Source organism: Pinus tabuliformis, chromosome 4_2 (genome assembly GCF_031772625.1).
Source record: "Pinus tabuliformis cultivar Carrire ecotype Pingquan chromosome 4_2, CPIR1, whole genome shotgun sequence".
In the NCBI taxonomy this organism is placed as follows: domain Eukaryota; kingdom Viridiplantae; phylum Streptophyta; class Pinopsida; order Pinales; family Pinaceae; genus Pinus; species Pinus tabuliformis.
This window is the reverse complement of record NC_142304.1, coordinates 1,160,356,904-1,160,378,572: the sequence shown is the minus strand read 5'-3', so window position 1 is coordinate 1,160,378,572 and position 21,669 is coordinate 1,160,356,904. Positions and strand designations below refer to the sequence as shown.

The 21,669-nt window shown below is 39.2% G+C and overlaps 1 protein-coding gene across 4 annotated transcripts in view; it reads left to right on the top strand.

The window, feature by feature from the left end:
• The window catches only part of MLO1 (Seven transmembrane MLO family protein), a 344,076-nt gene that overhangs the window by 160,290 nt on the left and 162,117 nt on the right, over positions 1-21,669 (top strand). For all 4 annotated transcript variants that reach the window (XR_016259154.1, XM_089424734.1, XM_089424735.1 and 1 more), the window contains 3 exons: positions 10,193-10,267; positions 10,498-10,586; positions 10,710-10,759. Coding sequence is in view for 3 of the 4 variants with exons in the window: in XM_089424734.1 (XP_089280860.1) it covers positions 10,193-10,267; positions 10,498-10,586; positions 10,710-10,759 (214 nt within the window). In the remaining variant the exon portion in view is untranslated. The remainder of the gene's footprint in view (positions 1-10,192; positions 10,268-10,497; positions 10,587-10,709; positions 10,760-21,669) is intronic.

Genomic DNA, 21,669 nt, shown 5'->3' with positions numbered 1-21,669 from the left:
TAAATTCTTCCTTTATACAAAAGAATATCGTTTTTCCATTCAAATTTTGAATTCTGATCATGATTAGTGATTATAGGACATGTTTATGGATCTTTTGCATACTGAATTCGAATTTCGTTAAGCCACTCTAGGACTACAATTGAGTTTGCTAGTAATGATGACTCTTCATCTTTTTTGGATAGAGCGTCTGCTACTACGTTGTCTTTCCCTTATGTAATATTTCCATGTCAAAGGCAACAATTTTTTCAATCCATTTTTGTTGTTCTGTAGAAAGTGTTTTCTATTGGAGGAGGTGTCGAAGATGTTGAAAATTATAACTAGGTTCAGTCTCCATTATGATGTAATTGTAATCATGACATTATATATTCTTTGTAAAGAAAGAAAAATGGAGGAAAGAGAAATTATATTTTATTTTGGAGTATGGGTTTCATACTCAAGTTTTAGTCAAAAGCATTTCCTTCGTGCTTTTAGGTCTTCTAGGTCTTTCTAGGATAAAGAATAATATTGGTCATGTATCATAGTCCCATTTGGACTCATTTTAATAGAGAAAAATATTTATTTTATCATGTGAAAGCCATGGATAAGCCCAAGAACAAGTTAGCCAAGAGCAAGGACAAGTTGGCCTAAGGGAGGGCTATTCGACCTCAAGAAATGCTATAAATACAAGGAAGCTCGACCTCATTTTGACACTCATCTCAAGCTAGTTCGATCTGCAATAGCGAAGGTGAAAGTGTAATATCCTCAATTTTGTGAGCATGGGAGTCACTAAGGAATTTGCCCAATTTAGTAATATTAATAAAAAAGAGGCAAATATTATTGGAGAAAGGTGACAAGTATTATTTTATTGGAGAATAGCGGCAAATTATTATTTTATTAAATTGCGGCAAAAGTAACATAGTGGAAAATGACCCCCACTAATAAAATAATATTAAAAAGGGAGTCTAGAGGCATGGGGAGAAATTATAAAAGGAAGATGGACTCATTTTGTGGATTATCTTTTGGCTATTACACTTCATATTTCATCTTCTCTTGGAGTTGTTTAGCACAAGGGCTAGAGTGTTGTTTAGCACTAGGAATTCCAAGCGGAATTCCACCCTCATTTCGGAGAACTTTGAGTGTCTCCCTAGTGAGGCAATTTGGGGAGCTCAATTCAGAGCTTCCATTGGACATCATTGTAGGAGTTTATTCAGTAGTGCATTTTTCTTGGGCGTAGAGGTATTTTGTGGAGCACATTGTGGGAGCAAGCGTGGGTTAGAGGCTCTGAGATTTTGCAGGGAATTTTCTTATTGTTAGACCGGAGTTTGGACAACGATTTGCCGAGTTGGATTGGAGGCTATTACTTGGGTCGATTTTTCTATCTTTTGGCAAGGGCGCAAAAGCTATTGACCAAGTGCTGCACAGGGGTTTAGAGAAGTGGAGTTGGGAGAGATAAGGGCTAGAGATAGGAGGTATTTCTCAGTGGATACTTTAGCCAGTGTTGGGAGAAATTTCCCATGGTAGATTTGCGCATAATTCAGTAGTATCAAAACTGTGGGGCGTTTTCGTGCCAGTTTGGGCAATTCACACTTGTTGGGGGCCACTAGGGGTCGGTATATTCAACCCAAACTCTTTCTGGGTTTTTGTGGGTTTATTGAGAGGAATACCCGATAAATTTTGCAAAATTTTTTGGGCAATATTTGGGCCCGAAATATTCATTCTTATAACGGGGCATATTGTTGATTAACTGGTAAATTTGCATCACTTTGTGGGTTCAATTTTGGGTTGGAGTTGGGCCAAACCATTTCTGGGTATAAGGAGGGGAGTTCGTGGCTGCAATTGCAGGGTGATCTAGGCATTCTTCAGAGCAGAATATTCAGTCCCATTCTAGCAGCAACGGTAGTAATTTCCTGGGTAGTGTGCAGTACCAATTTGGGCCAATATTTCCTCCAGATCAGAGTTGTCTGACCTGGGTACTGCATAGCTTGCAATAGCAAGCCCAGGTTCCATTGTCCTTACTCATTATACTCATCATTCTCAAGATTAATAAAATGGCTCAACTATTCTGCTTTATTTTCCTGGTGTTTTGATATGCATGCGTGGTATCTGTTTATGGTTGTTCCTTGTACATGCTTCTGTTATTCGCTGTAAAGTTTCAATTTGGAATATTACAGAATGAAGAGTAGCTGGGGGATGAAGAAGAGGATCATAAGTCAAATTTTTTCGAGGGTTATCTTTCTCTCTGTCTCACTAGGGTTTGTGAAGTTTCCTGCTACAAGAGGACGAAATTCTGAAGTAGTTGTAAGGGGCCGAAGTTGCAGGGACGAAATTTTGTTGTGGAGGTCGAAGTTGTAGTAGTAGTGTAGCAGTATCAAAGTTCTAGATGTTGTCTCAAGGAAGATCTTACTGGGGGCTGGATTGGGGCTTGGAGGGTTTGTTGGCTTGGGTCTTTGGGCCTTGGATGTCTCTTTTTAAAGCAGAATCTAAAGAAGAAGAGAAGCACTTTTCTGGGTTTTCCCCTTGGAGGGGTATTTCCTTGGCATGGAGCCTATAACTTGTGTACTCTATCTCCTTGTGATCTTCTTGTTTTTGGTAATTACTTGATGAACAAAATTAAAGAAGTAATAAAAGAACAACTAACATCACAAGTAATTACCAAGCTAAGGAAAATAAGTTATAGAATGCAAGTCGCCATATTTTACAACAAAAGACTATTGTGGTTTATTCGTATTAAAAACTTACTTCCTAAAAGATATTGTCTCCACTTGGCAATGCATAATGGTGAGCATTTCCTTCTTCAAACATTCTCTTTTATTGAGCTTCCTACTTTCAAATGCTATTGGATGGCCATCTTGCATCAATACTGCTCCTATTCCAAAGCATGAGGTGTCACATTCAATTACAAGTCTTAGAAAAGTCGGGAGTTGCTAATACAGGTGCATTGGACATAATTTCCTTTAAGGTTTCAAAAAACTTTTTTGCTTTATCATTCCATTGGAATGAATTCTTCTTTAAAAGGTTTGTTAGGATGCGGTTACATGAGCATAGTTTCAAATAAACCTTCGATAGTATCCAGTCAACCCTAAGAAATTTCTCAACTTGGTAATGTTAGTTGGTCTAGGCCATTCTTTTATAGCCTTGATCTTATTAGGATCTACTTTTACTCCTTCCTTGGATATTATGTGTCCAAGGTATTCTACTTCTTCCTTCCCAAAAGTGCATTTGGACATTGTTGCTTAAACCTGATGTTCTTCTAATATAGTGAGAACTTGTTCCAGATTTTTTATTTACTTATTTTTTTTTCTCCCTTTGGATAAGTCGTAATTTTCATTATGCAAGAAAATTACATTTTGTAGATGCAAAAGCATATGCTGTATGAGGCCTAGAGCCTAGCAAGTATGTAAAATCAAAATATGGTGTACTCTGCGCAGGGAGACCCTGGGGCCTGAACTGTCACTTCAAAAAATCTCTATGCAAAGAGTATTTTAAACATATTTAGGATTTTCTGCCTTTCTTTTTTTCCACTTTTCTCCAACCTTCCATGTTGGGGGTGGAGGTTACAATGGTCATTTGATTTTCATCTGTGTTTATAGTAGGTTCTTTATCAGAATCAGATCCCTCTGATCCGTGAGTTTGTTTGCTACTGTGTACTTCCAATCCTGTTATTGGGGACTCCTGATGCGACAAGGGGTTGTTGGGCTGCATAATGCAGGCAACATTTTGGTCCGTCTCCTCCTTTTGTGTGCTGTTCTGATCCTTTTGTGTATCCTTTTCTGCATTATTTTCTGTGGCTTCTGCTTGTCCTTCTTCTTCTCCCAAAATGTTTGTGCATTGCCATCCTTTTGGTTTTTTGGGTGGCTTTTTGTTCCTTTTGGGATCTTTTTTAGCTTGAGGGCAGGCACTATGAAGGTGGCTTGTCTGCAAACATCCACGACACCGAAAAGCTGTATTTTCATAATCCAGAGGTTGTGTCCAGTGTGTATCATTGAAGATCAATGTAATACTGTCTGGTAGCCCTTGACTGAGGTCTACTTCGACGCATATCCTAGCGAAAGTAAATATGCCCCTTGTGAATCTGTCCTCATCAATCTTTAGGAACTTTCCCAGGGTGTTCCCTATACCTTCTAACACTTGATGATGCAAGAAGTGTAATGGTAGGTTGTGTAATCTGACCCAAACGGGCATTTTTGATACCACCATTGTGTTGGCGTCAAATTCTAGGAACCAAGGGGTCATGAAGAGCCCTGCGTTTCCCCAGAACCATGGTCCTTTATTAAGTATATATTCCTTTTCTTGAACTGTGTTGAATCTGACAATAAAAAACCCTTTGGAACATAAAAGGATTTCACAGGTTGGTGACCAAGCAACAAAAATCCATTGGTGCAAAAGGTCAGATTTGGGCCAAAACCCATTAAATCTGCATATGACTGCTTTGTTGAGAAAATCAGAATACAACCCCTTTACCTCAGGTATTGAGACTGTGAAGGAAGGATTCTGGGGTGTTTGCTCCACAATGTAGGGCCCTGGTAGTTCAGAGGGTAATGCTGGTTTGGCTTGTGCTTTTTCCTTTCCTTTGACTGTGTCCTTAAACGTGGTTGTGCCCTTTGAGCTGGTACCAGAGCATCCACCTCGCAGCCGCAAGTTGACTATGATATTCGAGTCTGTGTCAATACCATAGTCCTGTAGAGTGTGATTATCTTGTAGGCTGTGTCCTGAGTAAATCAGGTTTTGTAAGTTTTCTGGGATGCCTGAGTAAGTCTGGATTTCACGTCTTAAATCTTGGATCCGTCTCCCTCTCGCGATTCTCCTGCAGATATTCTTTCCTTCTGGCATTTTAATGAGGATTTGGATCAGATCCAAGTCAGGGTTGACTGGATCTGCCTGGTATAGGTCTCAATCTGCTGCCAAATAATACGAGGCTGATGGATTTGGTCCGATCTCTGCCCCAGTTGTTCCTTTCTTCTCCGGATCTGGGATGTGGGCATATCTAACCCTATTCATCCTGCGGCTTTCATGGATCAGATCCAGGTCAAGATTGACTGGATCTGCCTGGTATAGGGTCTGATCTACTGCTTTGGAAAACGAGGCTGATGGATCTGGCCAGTGGATACATCTAGCCTTATCCATTGTGTTGCTTTCATCCCTGGTTTCCGTTGTACATCTCAGAGAGTCGATGACCTTAGCAGGGTCATGAGCCTTCAATGTTTCATAGCCTTTTTGAAACCGAGCTTCCGCATCAATCGGGGTTGTAGGGAAGGGCTCTTGTTTGTCCTCCGCAATTTCTCCGTTAAAAGGTTCTTGCTCGGCAGACGTTGCTTCTTCATGCCAGGGTTCTTGCTCGACATCCTCTGCTTCTCCGTTACAGTCCTCATGCTCAGTTTTGGTTGCTTCTTCGTAACTGTTCTCTTTCTCAGCAGCCGCAGCTTCCTTGTTACATGGCTCTTGCTCAGTAGCCGCGTCTTCGCCGATGCAGAGCTATGGAGGCACAGCTGTCTCCGCGCTCTCCTTCATGAGCAAACCCTCGACAGGGGAGGCTCCCGCAGTTGCGTCAACATCGAGTTTGCCTTCCTTGCCCTCTCCCACCCCTGTTTCGACCTCTAGGTATTCTGGGGTGCCAGATTCGACATTACTTTCAACCGGGGGCGCGCTTTGTTTTTCGCTCATACCTGTAGCCAAACCCTCGATCTCCTTGGGTTCCTCTTGAGTGCTGGATTTCGCAGGGTCTGCAGACGAGAACATGGTCTCTCGACGGTCCATCCAGAATCAGAAAGGGGAATTTGTCCTCCCTAATGATCTCTCCTTATGTTTTAATTGTTTCAATGATATGTGACTTGTTCCAGATGTTGTAGATGCTCCTTCCATATTTAACTATGGACTAGAATATCGTCAAAGAAAACTAGCATGAACTTTCTTAAATATGATCGAAATACTTCATTCATGGTAGCTTGGAAGGTTGTTGGAGCATTAGTTAACCTAAAAGGCATTCTTTAAACTCGTAATGACCTTCATGAGTTTGAAAGGCGGTCTTTGCTATGTCCTCTAATCTTATTCCAATTTGATAGTATCCGGATCGGAAGTCCAATTTTGAAAAATATTTGGTTCCATGAAGTTCGTTTAGCCTTTTGTCTATAAGGGGAATGGGGAACTTGTTCTTAATCATTATCTTATTCAATCCTCTATAATCTATGCATAGTCTAAATGATCCATTCTTCTTTAAGACTATAACCACCGGAGCAACGTAATGGCTTCTACTTTTTGTGATGATACCACACTTTAAAAGATCCTGGACTAATCTTTCAATTTTAGTTTTTTGATGATGTGGATATCTATATGGCTTGATGTTGACAAGATTTGATCTTGATTTGACTTCGATTATGTGTTCAATTTCTTTTTCAAGAGGCATCTGTAGTGGAAGATCTTGGAATACCTTCTTGTGCTTTTGAATTAACTCCTGAACTTTAGGTGGTTCTTCGTTAATCAATTTTGAAGCCAACATTTCCATTTGATGACACTGCACTATATATGTTGGTGCTCCTTTTCGAATGAGCTTCATCATCTGGTAGGATGATACAATTTGATTCTGAGGTGGTTGAAAACCATCTAGTTTTTATTTTTGTCCTTCCCATTTAAAATTAATGAATTGCTTTTGATGGTTGACAAAGTAAGTGCCTAAGGTTTGCAGCCATTGGATACCTAGGACCACATTCACTCCTCCCAGCAGTACTGGGTAGAATGGGGATTATAGATTGCAGTCTTGAATCTGCAATTTGACCTTATGACATTTTCCTACTTTTTCGATTTTCTTTCCATCAACTACCATCACTTTCATATTGGACATTGGATATGTGAAGACGTTGAGCCTTTTTGCAATATTTGAGTCCAAAAAGTTGTGAGTCCTTCCGGTATCTATTAGAACCATTACACTGCTCCTTTTGATATGTCCTTTTAACTTTAATGTTTGGGACTGAGATATCCTTGTCATGGCTGACAATGATACTTGCGGAATATTTTCGTTGTTTGATTATGGGAAAAATTGTTGAGAATCCTAAACTTCTTCGATGTTTGATTCTTCAACATTTGAATCTTTGGTTGATTCACATGTATACAAGTTCTTGGTATCTTTTCCTTTAACACATTTGTGTCTACAATCCCATTTTTCACCACAACATTTACATTTACCCTCTTTCATCCTTTGCATTTCTATATTAGATTTTCCTCCTTCATGCAATTGTGGTGGTACGTACCTAGTATTCTCCACGCTAGAAGTTTGGGGAAATCTTCGTCTTGAATATACTCTTTCAACTTTTGGCAGCTGTATTATTTCGAGCTTATTTTTTGCGGATTTTGTCTTCTGTCTTGCTTCTTCTAAAGATGCGATGTCATGAAGCTTAAGTTCATCCTAGATATATGGTTTCAGTCCAATGATGTATGATTTAATAAGGCGTTTTTTAGATATTCTAGGCACTTGTGTAGCTAAAGTTTCCCATTCTCTAATATATTCATCCACATCTCTTTTTGTTGCCGCCTGGTGAGTGTCGTTAAGAACTCCTCTTCTTTGACACCTTGAAACCTTTTAAAGAAAACATCTCTAAATTTCCTCCAGCTAATAACATGTGTTATTTTCTTCCACCACATATACCAATTATATGCTTCGCCTTCCATTTGCATGGATACATGCTTTATTTTTTCATTGTCATTGTCAATACTACAAATCTCGAAATACTCTTCTGCTTTATTGAACCATGCAACATTGTATTTTTCGTTACCGTCAAATTTGGAAAGCTCAAGTTTTGTTCTTCGTTGATATGTAGCAATCGATGGAGTGAAGAAGGGGAATTGGGTTGAAAGCTACTTATTTTGAAAATTCGTGTTACTATTTTGTGGATTGGGAATGCAAGATGTATGTGGAGATTCAGGGGTATGATGTAAGCTTGATTGGTCTGATGTATTTGAAGAATTTGGGTGTTGAGTAGCTTCATTATTCTGGTGTAGTTGATTGGTTGTAATATTCAACTATTGACATATAAGGTTCAATGCTACCATTGCTTGAGTATGATTCTGATCAACCTTAGTTGAAAGGGTTGCTTGTTCCCTTTTTAGTTCATCATCATTTTGCTGGAGTTGATTCTCTATTTTCCCTGTCGTATCCTGGAGCATCTTAATGTTTTCGACATTCCCTTTTACCTTAAGGCTTATCCTCAAGTTCTATCAATTTTTAACTAAATTCACTCATTGACATTGACGACATTGACAGAGTGTGTGGTGGTGTATAGCAATTCAGTTTAACTCGAGCCTTAACTTGCAACTAATTTTTTATATATAAATAATATCTATATATAATTATAATATATTAATGTTAAAACTATGTATTAATGTTGTTTAATTAAAATATGACTAAGCTAATATATAACTATATAATATAACATATTTTATAACTTCACGAAACTAAGTGTCGGGGGGAGGTCAACGACCGTGACCTTTGGGCGAGAAGAAAAAGTTGGGCGGGAGACAATATGACAAGTCACGAGAGAACACTGAAAAAGACGGCTTGGTAAGGAAAACGATGTGATGTTTGGGCTCATGAAGAATGGATGCTTGTAGGGAAAACCCAAAACAGGAGCGGATGACAGGAGAATCCAGAAAAACAACAGAAGTGGAACGATTAGGGAACAACAGAACAAAAAAACAACAGGATTTACAACAGTGGTAAGGGAATTACAGTGGAATTTGGCGGTTATGGTTATAGCGGCTACGATGACAGAAGTATGGCTTTGGCGTGCAAAAGTTGACTGCAGAACACATAATGACTCACAAATCCTGGAGCTCTGATACCAGATGGAGAAAACTTGATTTCACACTGTTGTTTAACAGATAATATCTATATATATTTTATTAGAAAATCTGATTGATGAGTTTTACATAGAGGGCCCCTGGCTTATATATGGCCTTGGGTGCCTTTTCGTGAAAGGGCTTGATCTTCTGATCGTGCCCTTTCCCTAATTTAATTATAATTACAAAATTACAAGTTTTTACATAACAACTTCCCAAAGGAGGAAATTTCTTCCCGAGCTGCCAAATTTCAACATACGCTGTGCCACTCCTGATCAAAATCTCACTTGAATAACTATACTACATTGTAGTTATCAACGTAGTAATATTAGCCATCTTCCTCCCATGAGCCTATGCTTAAAATATAATTGTTTTTATAAAATCTATGAGGAAATATGAGATTAATGCTATGTTGTAGGAAACTTCTAGGAACTCGGCGTTTCGGGCTGTACCCGTACTCGAAACTCTGAAACATGGCTGAAACTCGACCATCATGTAATCATCTATGAGAGTTAATATAAACTTGTTTTTCCTTCTAAATTGTCATATATGTGTCTTATTCCCTTTTTTCTTGCAAGATAATGTGTTATTCACTTATTTATTTATATATACATATATGACGTTTCGGCTAACATTTCCATTTTTGGGAAGTGATATTTCTAAACGTACCTGTTTCGGAAACTCCGAAACGTTTTGACGTTTTGTGCAACTTAGGATTAATGATAAAAACTTTGATACAGGAGCACTGCTCTTGAAATACTTTGCGACAGGAGCACATGTTCTTCCTACTCTTACCTAGATTTGGTCTGTACTTCATTGTCTGCAATTTACCAGTTGGGTTTTACCCCTTAGTTATTTTGATATTTATTCTTTAATTAGTTCAGGTTCTTCTTTCTTTTCGGTTCCTTTTTATTAGTTGGCTCAGGCATTCCCACATGTACTTATCACTTGATCTGATTTGGTCATTTGTAAACATCAATACTATTTTTCTCTGTCTTCTAGATAACACTGCTATGTTTTCTCGAGTGAATTAGTCAATGCCATAAACCACAAGTACTTCATAATATTGAGTGATTTATCTTTCTTTTTAAATTTGTTTGGTGATCATCCAAATAAGGTGGCAATCCTTCTTTTCCATTTCTTATGCAGCTTGTGGTTATTTAGTTAGAGATGTATATATAGAGCATTAGATGGTTGATCTTTACTTTTGAAGTGTCTTTTTTCATTATCCAAAGAAAGTCGTTGTCATCCTTATTTCGTTTCTTACAACACTTGTTTAGTTATCACTACGTATTGTGTGGATAGCCTGATGCTTGAAACATATGACACAGACATTCTTTAAGGTAATGTGAGTTAAGTTGTTGCTAACGATGTTTTTTTCCTTTAGGTTTCCTTTTTCAGCCAATTTTATGGCTCAGTAAAGAAATCTGACTATAGCACTCTACGATTGAGTTTCATTGAGGTAAATATCAAATAATGTTTGCATTTTTTCAAATTAGTTGTCCTTCAATTAAAAGAAATAATTGATTGGTCATTATTTGCATGTGCATGTATTTGTGTTGTGGTTCATGAAAGTGGATAATAGTTTCCCTTGATGTAAACTTTTTGTCTTCTATTCTGTTATGCAAACACCTGAATAGGCTTCGTTTGTTTATATGGATTTTTTTAATAGCAAGATTTTATTGTATGTAGAAACATTGCAGGTCGAACCCAAATTTTAATTTCCACGATTACATGATGAAAACACTTGAAGCCGACTTCAAGAAGGTTGTTGGTATCAGGTTTGTAATATATTAACTTGGTCTTTCAGAAAAGCTAGGTTTTGTCAATATGCTAGGACCTATTTTGTCGTTATTTAGCACTTTTTTGTTATCTAACTTTTTGCTGTTGTAAAATGACTGCAGTGCATCCCTTTGGGGCTTCGTGGTGATTTTCTTGCTCCTCAATATTGAAGGTGGGTCAAATTTGGTATATCAGATTTATTTTCTTGGATGAATTATCTCGTGATGAATTGTATCTTAGATTAAAATAATTTGCATATAATATGTATTTTTTGACTCAAAGAGTGATTGATACCCGATAACAGTATGGGGATTAATATGTACTCTATTATCAGTGGTTGTTACTGTTCAATCCATGAGCTCCTTAAATTCATGACATGTCCCCTCTTTCAGAGGTTTTGTCCTTGAAACATAAGTCGCCGCGTGTTGTGGCCATAGGTTTTTTATTTGGTAGGCACTGTTGGAGGAGCAAGTAATGAATTCCAACATTAAACATTATTAACTGTATGTTATGTGATCATATTATGTTATTGACATGACATCTGATTATCAAAAGTTAAGGTTAGTGTTATTTGGCTAAACAACCACTAAAGGTGTATAGCACTATTAAAAGAGTATTTGAGAGATAATGTATTTGAGAGGGGTACAAATCTCGATAGTTTATCATGAGCTAACTTGATATATTGTACTGCTATTTAATATATCGAGTATTATAATCTCTACTTGTGTTTATTTTGTTTGTGCTTGTTTTGCTTCTTAAAGTGATTATTTCAAATTTTGGCAACTTCTAAGTATTTTATCTTAATGATAAGTAGTCCCCCTTTTGCTTTGAATTTGTTTGTTGACATACTTCTTTATTGCAGGTGGAGACCTAACTATATTGTTTTGAATAGTCATGAGTTTTTCCTAGAATATCATTTCATCAATTATGTACTTCTCAATGGGCTTACATAGCATGGAATTGGTTTGTCTGTTATAGACCTGTTCTCCACACCCAATGCATAGGCAGAAGTGACCAAACTGGTTATTGTATTAGTATATGTGCCTACTGACAATTTCATTACAGGTATCTAATCATAATGATCAAATTTGAAATTGTTTACATGGTGGAGAGTTGTGCTTGTACAAAATCTTTAACATTCAGTTGCATAGCGGACAGTTGCACTTGTACACAAGGTTGTATGGAGCATATATATATATATATATAAGGTCTAGTATGCCAAAGTAGTTCCAGAATATACGTAGTCATCTCTGAAACTGGATTCGCTCCTAGAGGGCCACGTGTCCGAATCCGTTGAATCCGATACGATTCGACCTAAATCATGTTCGGATTTCGTGACACATCGTGTCCGATTGGGACACGATCGAATCCGGATCGTGTCCCGAAATCGGGACATGAATCCGGGAAACTGGGACCCTCACTACCATAAAAGGGCAGAAATGCCTTTCATTTGCATCATTTTTTGTCATTTCTTTTGCAATAGGTGAGCTAGGGGTTTGCTGTGAGGAGTTTGGAGCAAGGAGAAAAGGGTGTGGAGCGCTTTCAAGGAGATTCAAGCAATAGGTAAATGCATTTCCTCTCTATTTTTTTTGCATTTGTATTACAACAGTTTGTATATGCATTTCTTTTACAAATTTGTGCATGTTTTGTTTATTTTTTATAGTATTCATGGCTCAATCAAGGGCAACAGGTAAGGGGCAAAGGAAGGGGAAGAATGCCCCCATTGGAGATGCCCCTCCTCCCCCAATTTCATTAGAGTCTGTTGCAAGTATTCTCTCTATTGTAGGTAATGCTGAGGGAAGATTTTCTCCTAAAGGTAACATTGAGAAATATCCCTTGTGGAAATATGTCACAAGAGAGGATGGGCCAAGCAACAAGGTGAAGGGAGGAGGAAATGTGAATTGGAGATGCAACTTTTGCCACAGTACTTTCACAAGCACATATTACCGTGTGAAAGACATGTTGTCGCACAAATTGTCACGACAACGCTCAGACCAGGGGCTGTCACTCTGATCCCTGATCTCTCCGTTTAAGCCTGTCTCCCACGGCTAAGGGGGGTAAACCCTGTAGGGAAATGGACGACCAACTGTGAACCAGTTGGATTGGGAGACATGATGGAACAAGCACTAAATTGATTTTATTAATTTAATGGACCAGTGCCCTATGGACTTGATGTTTAAACGATTACTTACTAGATGTTGTAGAAATATAAACCATGTACAACAATCATTTATCATAAGATATCCAGTAAATTCACGATGATGATCTAGCAATTTTAAAACTTCGAAAGATAAAGCTTGATACACAACCACGTAATTATGAACATTAACCAGATATCATATTCATGTAGCTAATCTTCAAAATGATCATTCATGCACATAAAATGATAAACATTCATTCCACATCAAAAATTTTAGCCTTAGCAAAGATAATAAAGCGTGATAAACCCCTGAGCCAAGACCGAAAGATATTTCCGAAATATTTTATGCTTTTCAAATACAGCAAAGCTAAAGACTAAGTAAATGAAACCTTAAATCCAAAATTTAAAAAAAATAAAAAGGAAATTTTATATTTTATATTTTATTTTTGATTTTTTTTATGACATAAAACAAAACGAAACTAAAAAGCATATAATTCTAATACTATAAAACAATTAAATCTAAATTAAAATCTATAGCTTACAAACTTAAAATTATTAAAACCCTACCTAAATCTAAAATGTAAGTCTAAAAATTAAACAAATACTAGACTTTTATATATATATGAAAACATTTATCTAAATTATAATCTAAATGAAACAAAATTAAAATCAAAAGTAAAACCCCTTCCTTTTTTTTTATATATATATTTTAAAAGAAATCTAAACTAAACGATAACTAAGCTATACCTTAAAGGAAATGCGAAAACGTAACTTATGCCCTACAACAACTTAGCAAAGGAAAGCGATCACCATACACTTGCTGCGTAATATAACTTACCTGCATTACAACCTGAAATGCAAATATACCTCACTGCGTTCACCTGAACTGTTATAAAAAAATTTCGAACTGATGAAGCGCTCGGAAATCAGAAATGGAAACGACTGGATGCAAAGACCCTAGCCGCAAACGCTGGCCCGCGTATACAAACGTCTTGCTTACTGCTCAGGCGATGATAAAAATTGACGGCAACAAATTCTTTTTTGCAGATGAGCAGCGTATGATCATCCGTTTTGATTATTGCTTACCCCACGTATTTGGTTCGCGTGAAAAAGGGGCGAGATTCTTACAAAACGTTTGCAGATCGATCGACGGCGGATGGACTTACGTTTTGCAATTCCCAGCAACTCTTAATGACGGAAAGCTCTGGCCCTTATATGTGTTTTGCTTTACAAATTATTTGACGGCCGACGGAGTGAAATGAAGCTCGTTTGGCGGCAGAAAAGGAGAAGAAAGCTATGTGGATGAGGAGGCAATCGTGCAGGTAAATGAAGATGCAGTAGTCTGGAAATCAATACGCAGGAGATTTATAGTATGAGGATTGGAGATAGCATGGGCAGCACATGAGGAGGGCAAGGGAAAAGGTATTCTGCCGCTGATTGCAGGTTTGCTCAGATTTAATTGATGAAACCCCAGAAATTTCTCGGCACCTGTAACCTGCAGAAGAAAGGAAAACCCTAATAAAATCTGTGTATAAAACAAAATTTAAACCCTAGATCAGCGAAACAATTTACAACTTTTGACTCTTTAACAACCACATTTATCCATAATAATCAGTAGTTTTATCAAAATTCCAGTTTTACTATGAAAAACCTCAGAAAATCTCTCATGCAATTCAGAAAAATAAACTAAATGATAAACCCAGGGTCAGAACTAGCTGGGATCTGCAAGAAAATGCTTGCGGGAGTTGGCTGTTTCAGCCGAGAACTTCCCCAAACGCCCGCTAGTTTTCTTTGATAAGGGTTTCCTGCACAGCTCGCTTCAACCATCAATAAAGAGAGAAAAAGCAGTACTAGATCTCAAAAGCAATGGAGATACCTGCCATTACTTCAGAAAACCTAATACCATTCAAACCCTAGCAAGTGAACAAGATACCTGTGCTCAACAATACTCTATAATAAGTTGTTACTAATGGCTGAAAAAAACTAAAATATGCAGAAAATAAAATAGCTCACAGCACTTCCAGAGAATAACACCAGCAAGATTTCAACCCCAAAGTCTTTCTTTATTAGCACCAGAAAAAGTTTATAAGAGAGCTTCTTCAACACAAGACTCACAGATCGAATGATCTCAAATGACCCCTAGCACCCTATTTAAAGGAAAAATTCCCAACAGCTAGTTCGAGTGATCCATGTCAAAATGATCTCGACCGTCGATGAGGATCAAGATATCCCTTGATCTCATTCGTCGAATTTTTTTAATGTATTAAAAAATTTATTTACTCAAAATATTATTATTTTATTATTTTTAGGTTTTTTACTTTATATATTTTTTATTTTTTATTTTTTTAATTATTTTATTTTTTATTAATTTTATTTTTTATTAATTTTTTTTAATTTATTTTAAATGGATCCTCGAACTTAGCTTTTGGAAAAATCACCTCGGACCTAGGACTTATGAGGGGATTAAAACATTTCTTAACCCTCAAGACACTTTACATCATGACTTTTACAACTTTACATTCTAAAGGGGGAAAACCCATTTGACATAGACCCTCATAAACCACCCAGTTCTGCGACACAACTATAATTTAGCAGATTAACATACTAGGATTCTCCTAAGATTCTAATGACAAAATCCATTCCGGCTTTGGGGTTAGGCTGAATGAAAACTCTGCCGACCGTGGATCGGTGAGACGAAAAACCTTCCGGAACGTAGATTATCACTTAGAAAATTAGGTCCACCTAGGCAATTTACATACATGACTCATATCTGCTAAGATTATTTACAATTTATACATGCAGACTGGGTTAACAACATAAATTGATCAAGCTGTCGATGACTGTAGAATGGCACGGACATGTCGATCAAGCGCTACCCTTTTTGCAAAGAAAAGGGGGTGTACTGCTATGGGCAGTTGACCGGTAGTGGTCAACAAGGCCATTTGTTGGCTTTACCAGGTTGTGGTGTTGGAGCTTGTACACAAGTTCCTTTACAAAAGAAGAAAGAAATGGAAAGAGAGTTCACTGTTAGTATGGCAAATGTGGCTGCCCAAAAAAAAGAAAAAAAAAACAATGATGACCCCTTTCCATTTTTGAGGAAAGGCAGCAACAAATTCCCATTTGAGAGTTCTAGTGGGGGACAAACAACAAAAAGAAAGGCAATTTCACTTGGTCCAATGGACAAGATTTTTCAAATGGAGAAATGGGAAGAGCTTGATCTCACCATTGCCTTTCTTTTCTACCAAAACTTCATATCATTTAATGTTGCACCCTCACCTCTATTTATTGAGATGTGCCGAGCTCTAACTCACAAGGCTCCATCATGGGATGTGCCTCGTGGTGTTGAAATTTCCAAGTCTGACACATTAGAAATCCCCACTGCATCTCTGGTTTAAATTCTCCTACTTGTTTATTCATTAACAAGTTATTTATAAATATAAATACTGAAAATAAACATAGATGCAGTCTTAATTCATATATAGATCAACAACTGAAAATGCTGAAACAAACACACAAGGGACACCGTTATTTTTGGACAATCGTCCCCGGAAAAACCCATTTGCGGGAAAATCGGTGCAACAGTTCTGAGGGTTTTATTATTATGCAGATTCTTGAGTACAACTAGGGTGCCATAAATGGCTCACCCAACAAAAATTGTTATACGACAATAATGCCTCTTCTCGGAGACAAATATTTAGCCTCTAAGCTCTAGTCCGCCCCACGAAAATCCTTCTGGCACTTTCTCTTGGCTCTGCGTCAGCCCTGCTAGCCTTATTCCTGAACCCTCTGCGTCAGCCTTCTGACTCTCTGCTTCAGCTCTCTGGCCCTCTGCGTCACCGACGCAGGCCCCTCAGCCTCTGTGCAGTCTCTAGTTGCCTTTGCGTAGATTTTGCTGACTCTGCGTAGCTCTGGATGCCTCTATGTCAGCCTCTTCAGTCACTGTGCTGACCCTCAAGCACTATCATTGCCTCTCTGCTATGTACACACTGCCCCTCGCTGCAACAGATCACTTGTTCAAATTTTCACAGCAAGCCCTGCTCGAGAGAATCAAAGTGATTGGTCAATCTTGGTGTATCTCCAATTGACCCTCAAGCCTCCTTTTATACTTTTCCTATTGAGTCTTCAATGGCCGAGATTAAGTCCCTAATCAACGACTAAGATTAGATTTGGCTTGATCCATGTTATTTAGATAAGATAAGATAAGATAAGATAATTTTATTAATGTCCAACAAATGACCATCAGAGGTCAACGAGACTGTCGGATACAATGATTACATCATGCCAAGCCTGTGGACCAAATGGTCCCCTTTAACATTTCTTTTTAAAAAGCAGAAAATACATCTACAATCTAAGTAAATGCAAATGTAGAAGCTAGAAGCTCTCGGCCTTGAAACAAAGCACTACGATGGAGCAGAGAAGGAGAAGAAGAAGGAGAAGAAAAGGTAGGGGTCTCCTGTCCAGATCCTACTCCTAACATCCGAGGTCGAGAGAAGAAAACTGAGAGAAGAATGTCAAAGTCTGCTATCTTGTGGTCATACTGGGCTGTCGCTGCTGTCGCCTGGAGGTTCTAGGGCGCCTCCCAGGGGTGGATCCAATCCTGGAGCGCTGGTGTAGTTTTGTGGGTCATCCCCCCGGGACCGCACTGATCTGGTCTCAGCGTTTGTGGGTCGGTCATTGGTTCTTTTGGTGCCCCGCGTTGAAGGTAGCACCCTAAAGAAGTCCGTGATCTTCTGCGTGGTGTGCGATCTGGTGGGGGGCTAGAGAAAAAGGGCCCGAAATTTGAAGGCCTCCTGGAGATAAAGTGCAAGGCATCTCAGATCAACATATCTGAGGAAGCTGGTCAAAGCATGAACATTCTCACCCAGTTTTATATTAATACCCATTAATATTTTAATTTTCCTAAGTTTAGACTTAGGAACCCATTAAAAATATTAATTATTTTAATATCTCTCCAACAGGGTGGAATTTCCCCACATCATTTCCGGGCCTTGGAGATCTTATGTGCCTTAGCCTCTCCACCAATTTTCATGGCTAGATCATATCCGATGCTATCACAAATCAACACTCCCTCTTAGCGAGGAATGTGCTCTAGTAATGCTCCACCACTGAAACATCACACTGATCCTTCCGCATTGGTACCTGTGCCAATGCTTGGCCTGCTACCCAACATCCACTACACTACTGCTTCCTGTACTGCTGCCCATGACACTACCACTGCCACTGCTACATCTGTACTGTAGCGCCCTCTCAACATGTTGCCCATGCTGCCCAAAGCACTGCCACTGCTAACTGCTGCATTGCAACTTAGTTACCAAGAAGTAAGTAATTGATCTACCCAAATGATGACATCCTTGTCACTCTGGAAGCCTCTTGATGCTGAAGCTATCTCTGCTGCTATCCTGTGCTCCCTCTGCTGCTATCCTGTGCTCCCTCTGCTGCCTTTCCGTTGCTGCAAACACATTTGTGCCTCTCGCACTGTTGCAACCACCTCTGTGCCTCTCGCACTTCTGCAAACAGCTTTGTGCCTCTCGCACTGCTGCAAGCCCCACTGCGCTGCTACAGACCTCTGCACGTTAGCACTGCCTTGTCATTCCATTGCATCTTGCTTCTACCCGACATCCGTCATCCTGCTACTGTCGTTAAGGGCTCCTGTAGGCGGATATGATCCAAGAGTTTGGGCACCTCAAGGATCCTGCCCCTCATCTTCTGTAGTCCTCCTGACTATAGCTCGATGTCACCCTACCTATTCTCTAGAGGTGCATGATCACTCATGGCACAGTAGTCATCAGTCTCGACTTCTCTTTCCGCCTTAGCCGACGCTGCCTTGGAGTCAGAAGCCTCTCCCTTGTTCTTCTTCCTAGGACACTGGGATGCATAATGCCCAGCTCCCCACAATGGAAGCACTTCACCTTGGAGATATCCTTCTTCTTCCTCTTCCTCTGCTGCCCCGCAGATGCTAGAGCTGCATCCCCCTCCTCCTCTTTTTTGATTCGATTTCCCTTGCCACTACTCCCCGCCTTGGTCAACCGTCTGATCTCTTCTTGGCGAAGAGCTGCCCGCATCTCTTCCCATCTTGGAAGAGTAGCTTTGCCCAAAATGCCTTGGACAAATGTCTCCTACTTCTCGGAGATTGCATTCAGGGCGGTCCTCACCATGAACTCTTGATTTGGCGTGGCCCCTATGGAAGTAAGTTGGTCATGAATCTCTTGCAACCTAAGGAGGTAGATATCTATCTGCTCCCCCTTTTGCATCTGATACGACCGTAGCTGATTCTCCAATAGCATCTTCCGTTGCAGGAAAGTGCCCTGATACAATTACGCATAAGTATCCCACATCTCCTTTGTTGTGTTCTTTTAAAAAATATGTGGTACGAAATGATCCTTGACCCCATCAAGGATTATGCACTTTGCCCTCGCCATTGCATCCTCATACTTCTCATTATTCGCTGGGTCGACTGGGATTGCCACAGTTCTCAAGGCGAAGCCCTTGATGCAATGTCAATCCAGCACTGCCAGCCCAGGATCCTGGCCTTCCAGATGACAAAGTTGGAAGTTAGTAGCAAGCCCAATGTTGCACGAAGCGGAAGCATTTTTTGGAAGCGGGGACGCCGAAGCGTCATTTTCCAAAAATCTAGGAAGCGAAGCGTCCGCGGAAGCGTCTGCTATATATATATATATTTTTATATTTTTTTGCATTTATACTCAAAACAAACATCCCAAATACCAAATTAATTGTAGAAGACATGAAAACATGCATATTTTTGCATAAATCAAGATAGATATAACATCCATTGTACATTAATGATCTAGAATCTAGATTCTTCTCCTCTTGTCTAGCCTTTGCCTCTACCTCGATTGTCTAGGGATATTAGTCAACATTGCCCAATTTTGATCAAACTACCTAATTCAAGACTTAAAATATGGTAGAAAAAGCTTAACATGTTTGATCAATGATTTTGACTTGATTGAAAGGTAATTTTTTGCTAAGGGCGTGCCGCGTGACAAAGGAGTTCAACAATTAACACCACCAACACCAGGGTACATATAGGGCTTGGTGCTCTTGATTAAATGCTAATCGCATACCTTCATACTTGATATAATCTAATGAAATGCCACAATCCCATTGATCCTGAATACCTGAAAACTGTTAAGTCTGCTGAATTTTGAATAGGATATGAAATTTTATTTTCTCCATATGAAGTCCAATGAGGCTGGAACCACTCTCAAACATCCCCTGAGTCATTTCATGGTAATGTTAAAAATTTAAGTAAAAGGATGAAAATGAAAAATAAAGGAGAATGTCACTTTTACTTTAGGAATTTAACATTACCATGAGGGAGCATCTGCTATATTTATATTTTTTTTGCCTTCATTCGTCACCCTAACCCAAGGTGGACCCACCCCCAACAAGCAAACTTACCTAAAATTAAAAAAAAAACGATTTTCTAAACGCTTTTGCGGAAGCTTTTCTGGAAGCGTACGGAAGCGTCTGGGAAGCGTATGCTTCCTCCTTCGAAGCGCCACGCTTCTGACGCCCGAAGCGCCGTACGAAGCGTGCTTCGGCACTTCGGAAGTGGCGCTTCCGTACAGCGCTTCCAAATTTCCAGGAAGCGGCTAAAAAAGCCGAAGCGGTGCTTCCGAATTCGGAAGCGCCGCTTCCGGCCAAGCTTCCTAGGCGCTTCCGTACGGGACGCGCTTCGGGGCTTGGAACCGGGGGGGGGGGGGGGGCGTTTCGTGCAACACTGAGCAAGCCAGAGAGACAGCTAGCTAGCCATTGCCCATTTAGCCAACATTACCAGAAAGAAAGCCAGAGGGTTGGTCCCATACATCTCTACCCACTCTCAAGTTTATAACAAACCAATTCTACGACAATGTTTCAGGCATTCAAACCTACCTTGCCTTGATGACCAATTTGGTAGTTCCAGGTCATCCAGATCTTCTTTTTGAACTTTTGCTTAAGGTGCGAAGCCGCTTGTTCCCTCCGGGGGGCAAGGATTAGATAAGAAAGTAAGAAAGAAAGGTAAGGGAAGACAACCCCGAAGGGGCATCTACTAGCTATTAGAAAGGAAGGTAAGAGAGAATAGTAAGACATATTAGATAGACAATAAGGAAGACTAGTAAGAAAGGTTTAACTAGTTCTGACTGGACTCTAAGACTGGATGGCAAAAGGTTGGACAGCAAGGAGGTAAGGACAAAGAGAAGCTTTCTTTCTAGACCATACTAGCTTAGATAGGACGAGACAGACTCTTCTACCGTACTAGTATTGGACTAAGAGAGAGAGGTTGTTTTGTCCTTATAGAGCTGGACGGCAAAAGGTTAGACAATAAGGAGGTAGGGACTAAGACAGACTATCTAACTGGACTAAGAGAGGGACTGAACTAACTAGTCTGGTATACTTATATCCAGTGACCGTACTAAGAAAGCTACTGGAATAGATATCGACCTGTTGTCACACAGATTGTCTGGGCAGCGCGACAACACTCAGACCGGGGGCTATCACCCTGATCCCCGATCTCTCTGTTTAAGCCGTCTCCGGCGGCTAAGGGGGGTAGACCCTATGGGATGAATGAAGACCAACTATGGACCAGCTGGGTTGGGAGACAGAACAAGGCAATTTAGCACTTGATTGATTTAGAAATTAATGTACAAGTGCCTTATGGAGTTAATGATTAAATGATTATTTATCAAAAGCTGCAGAAATATGAACTTTATAATTCCATGATTAACAATCATTTATAAACAAAATGTAAGATATTCATCAAACGCACAACGCCTTAACAATAATCTAGCAATTAAATTTATAAAGATTGAATACATTAAACCACGAAATTTAAATGCTGAACAATTTCAAATAGTTAATTTCTAGATATAAATGTTTAAGCACATTAAACTTCACCACAACAAAAAAAAGTCTTTAAAAAAGAATTTCCATATTTTTTATTA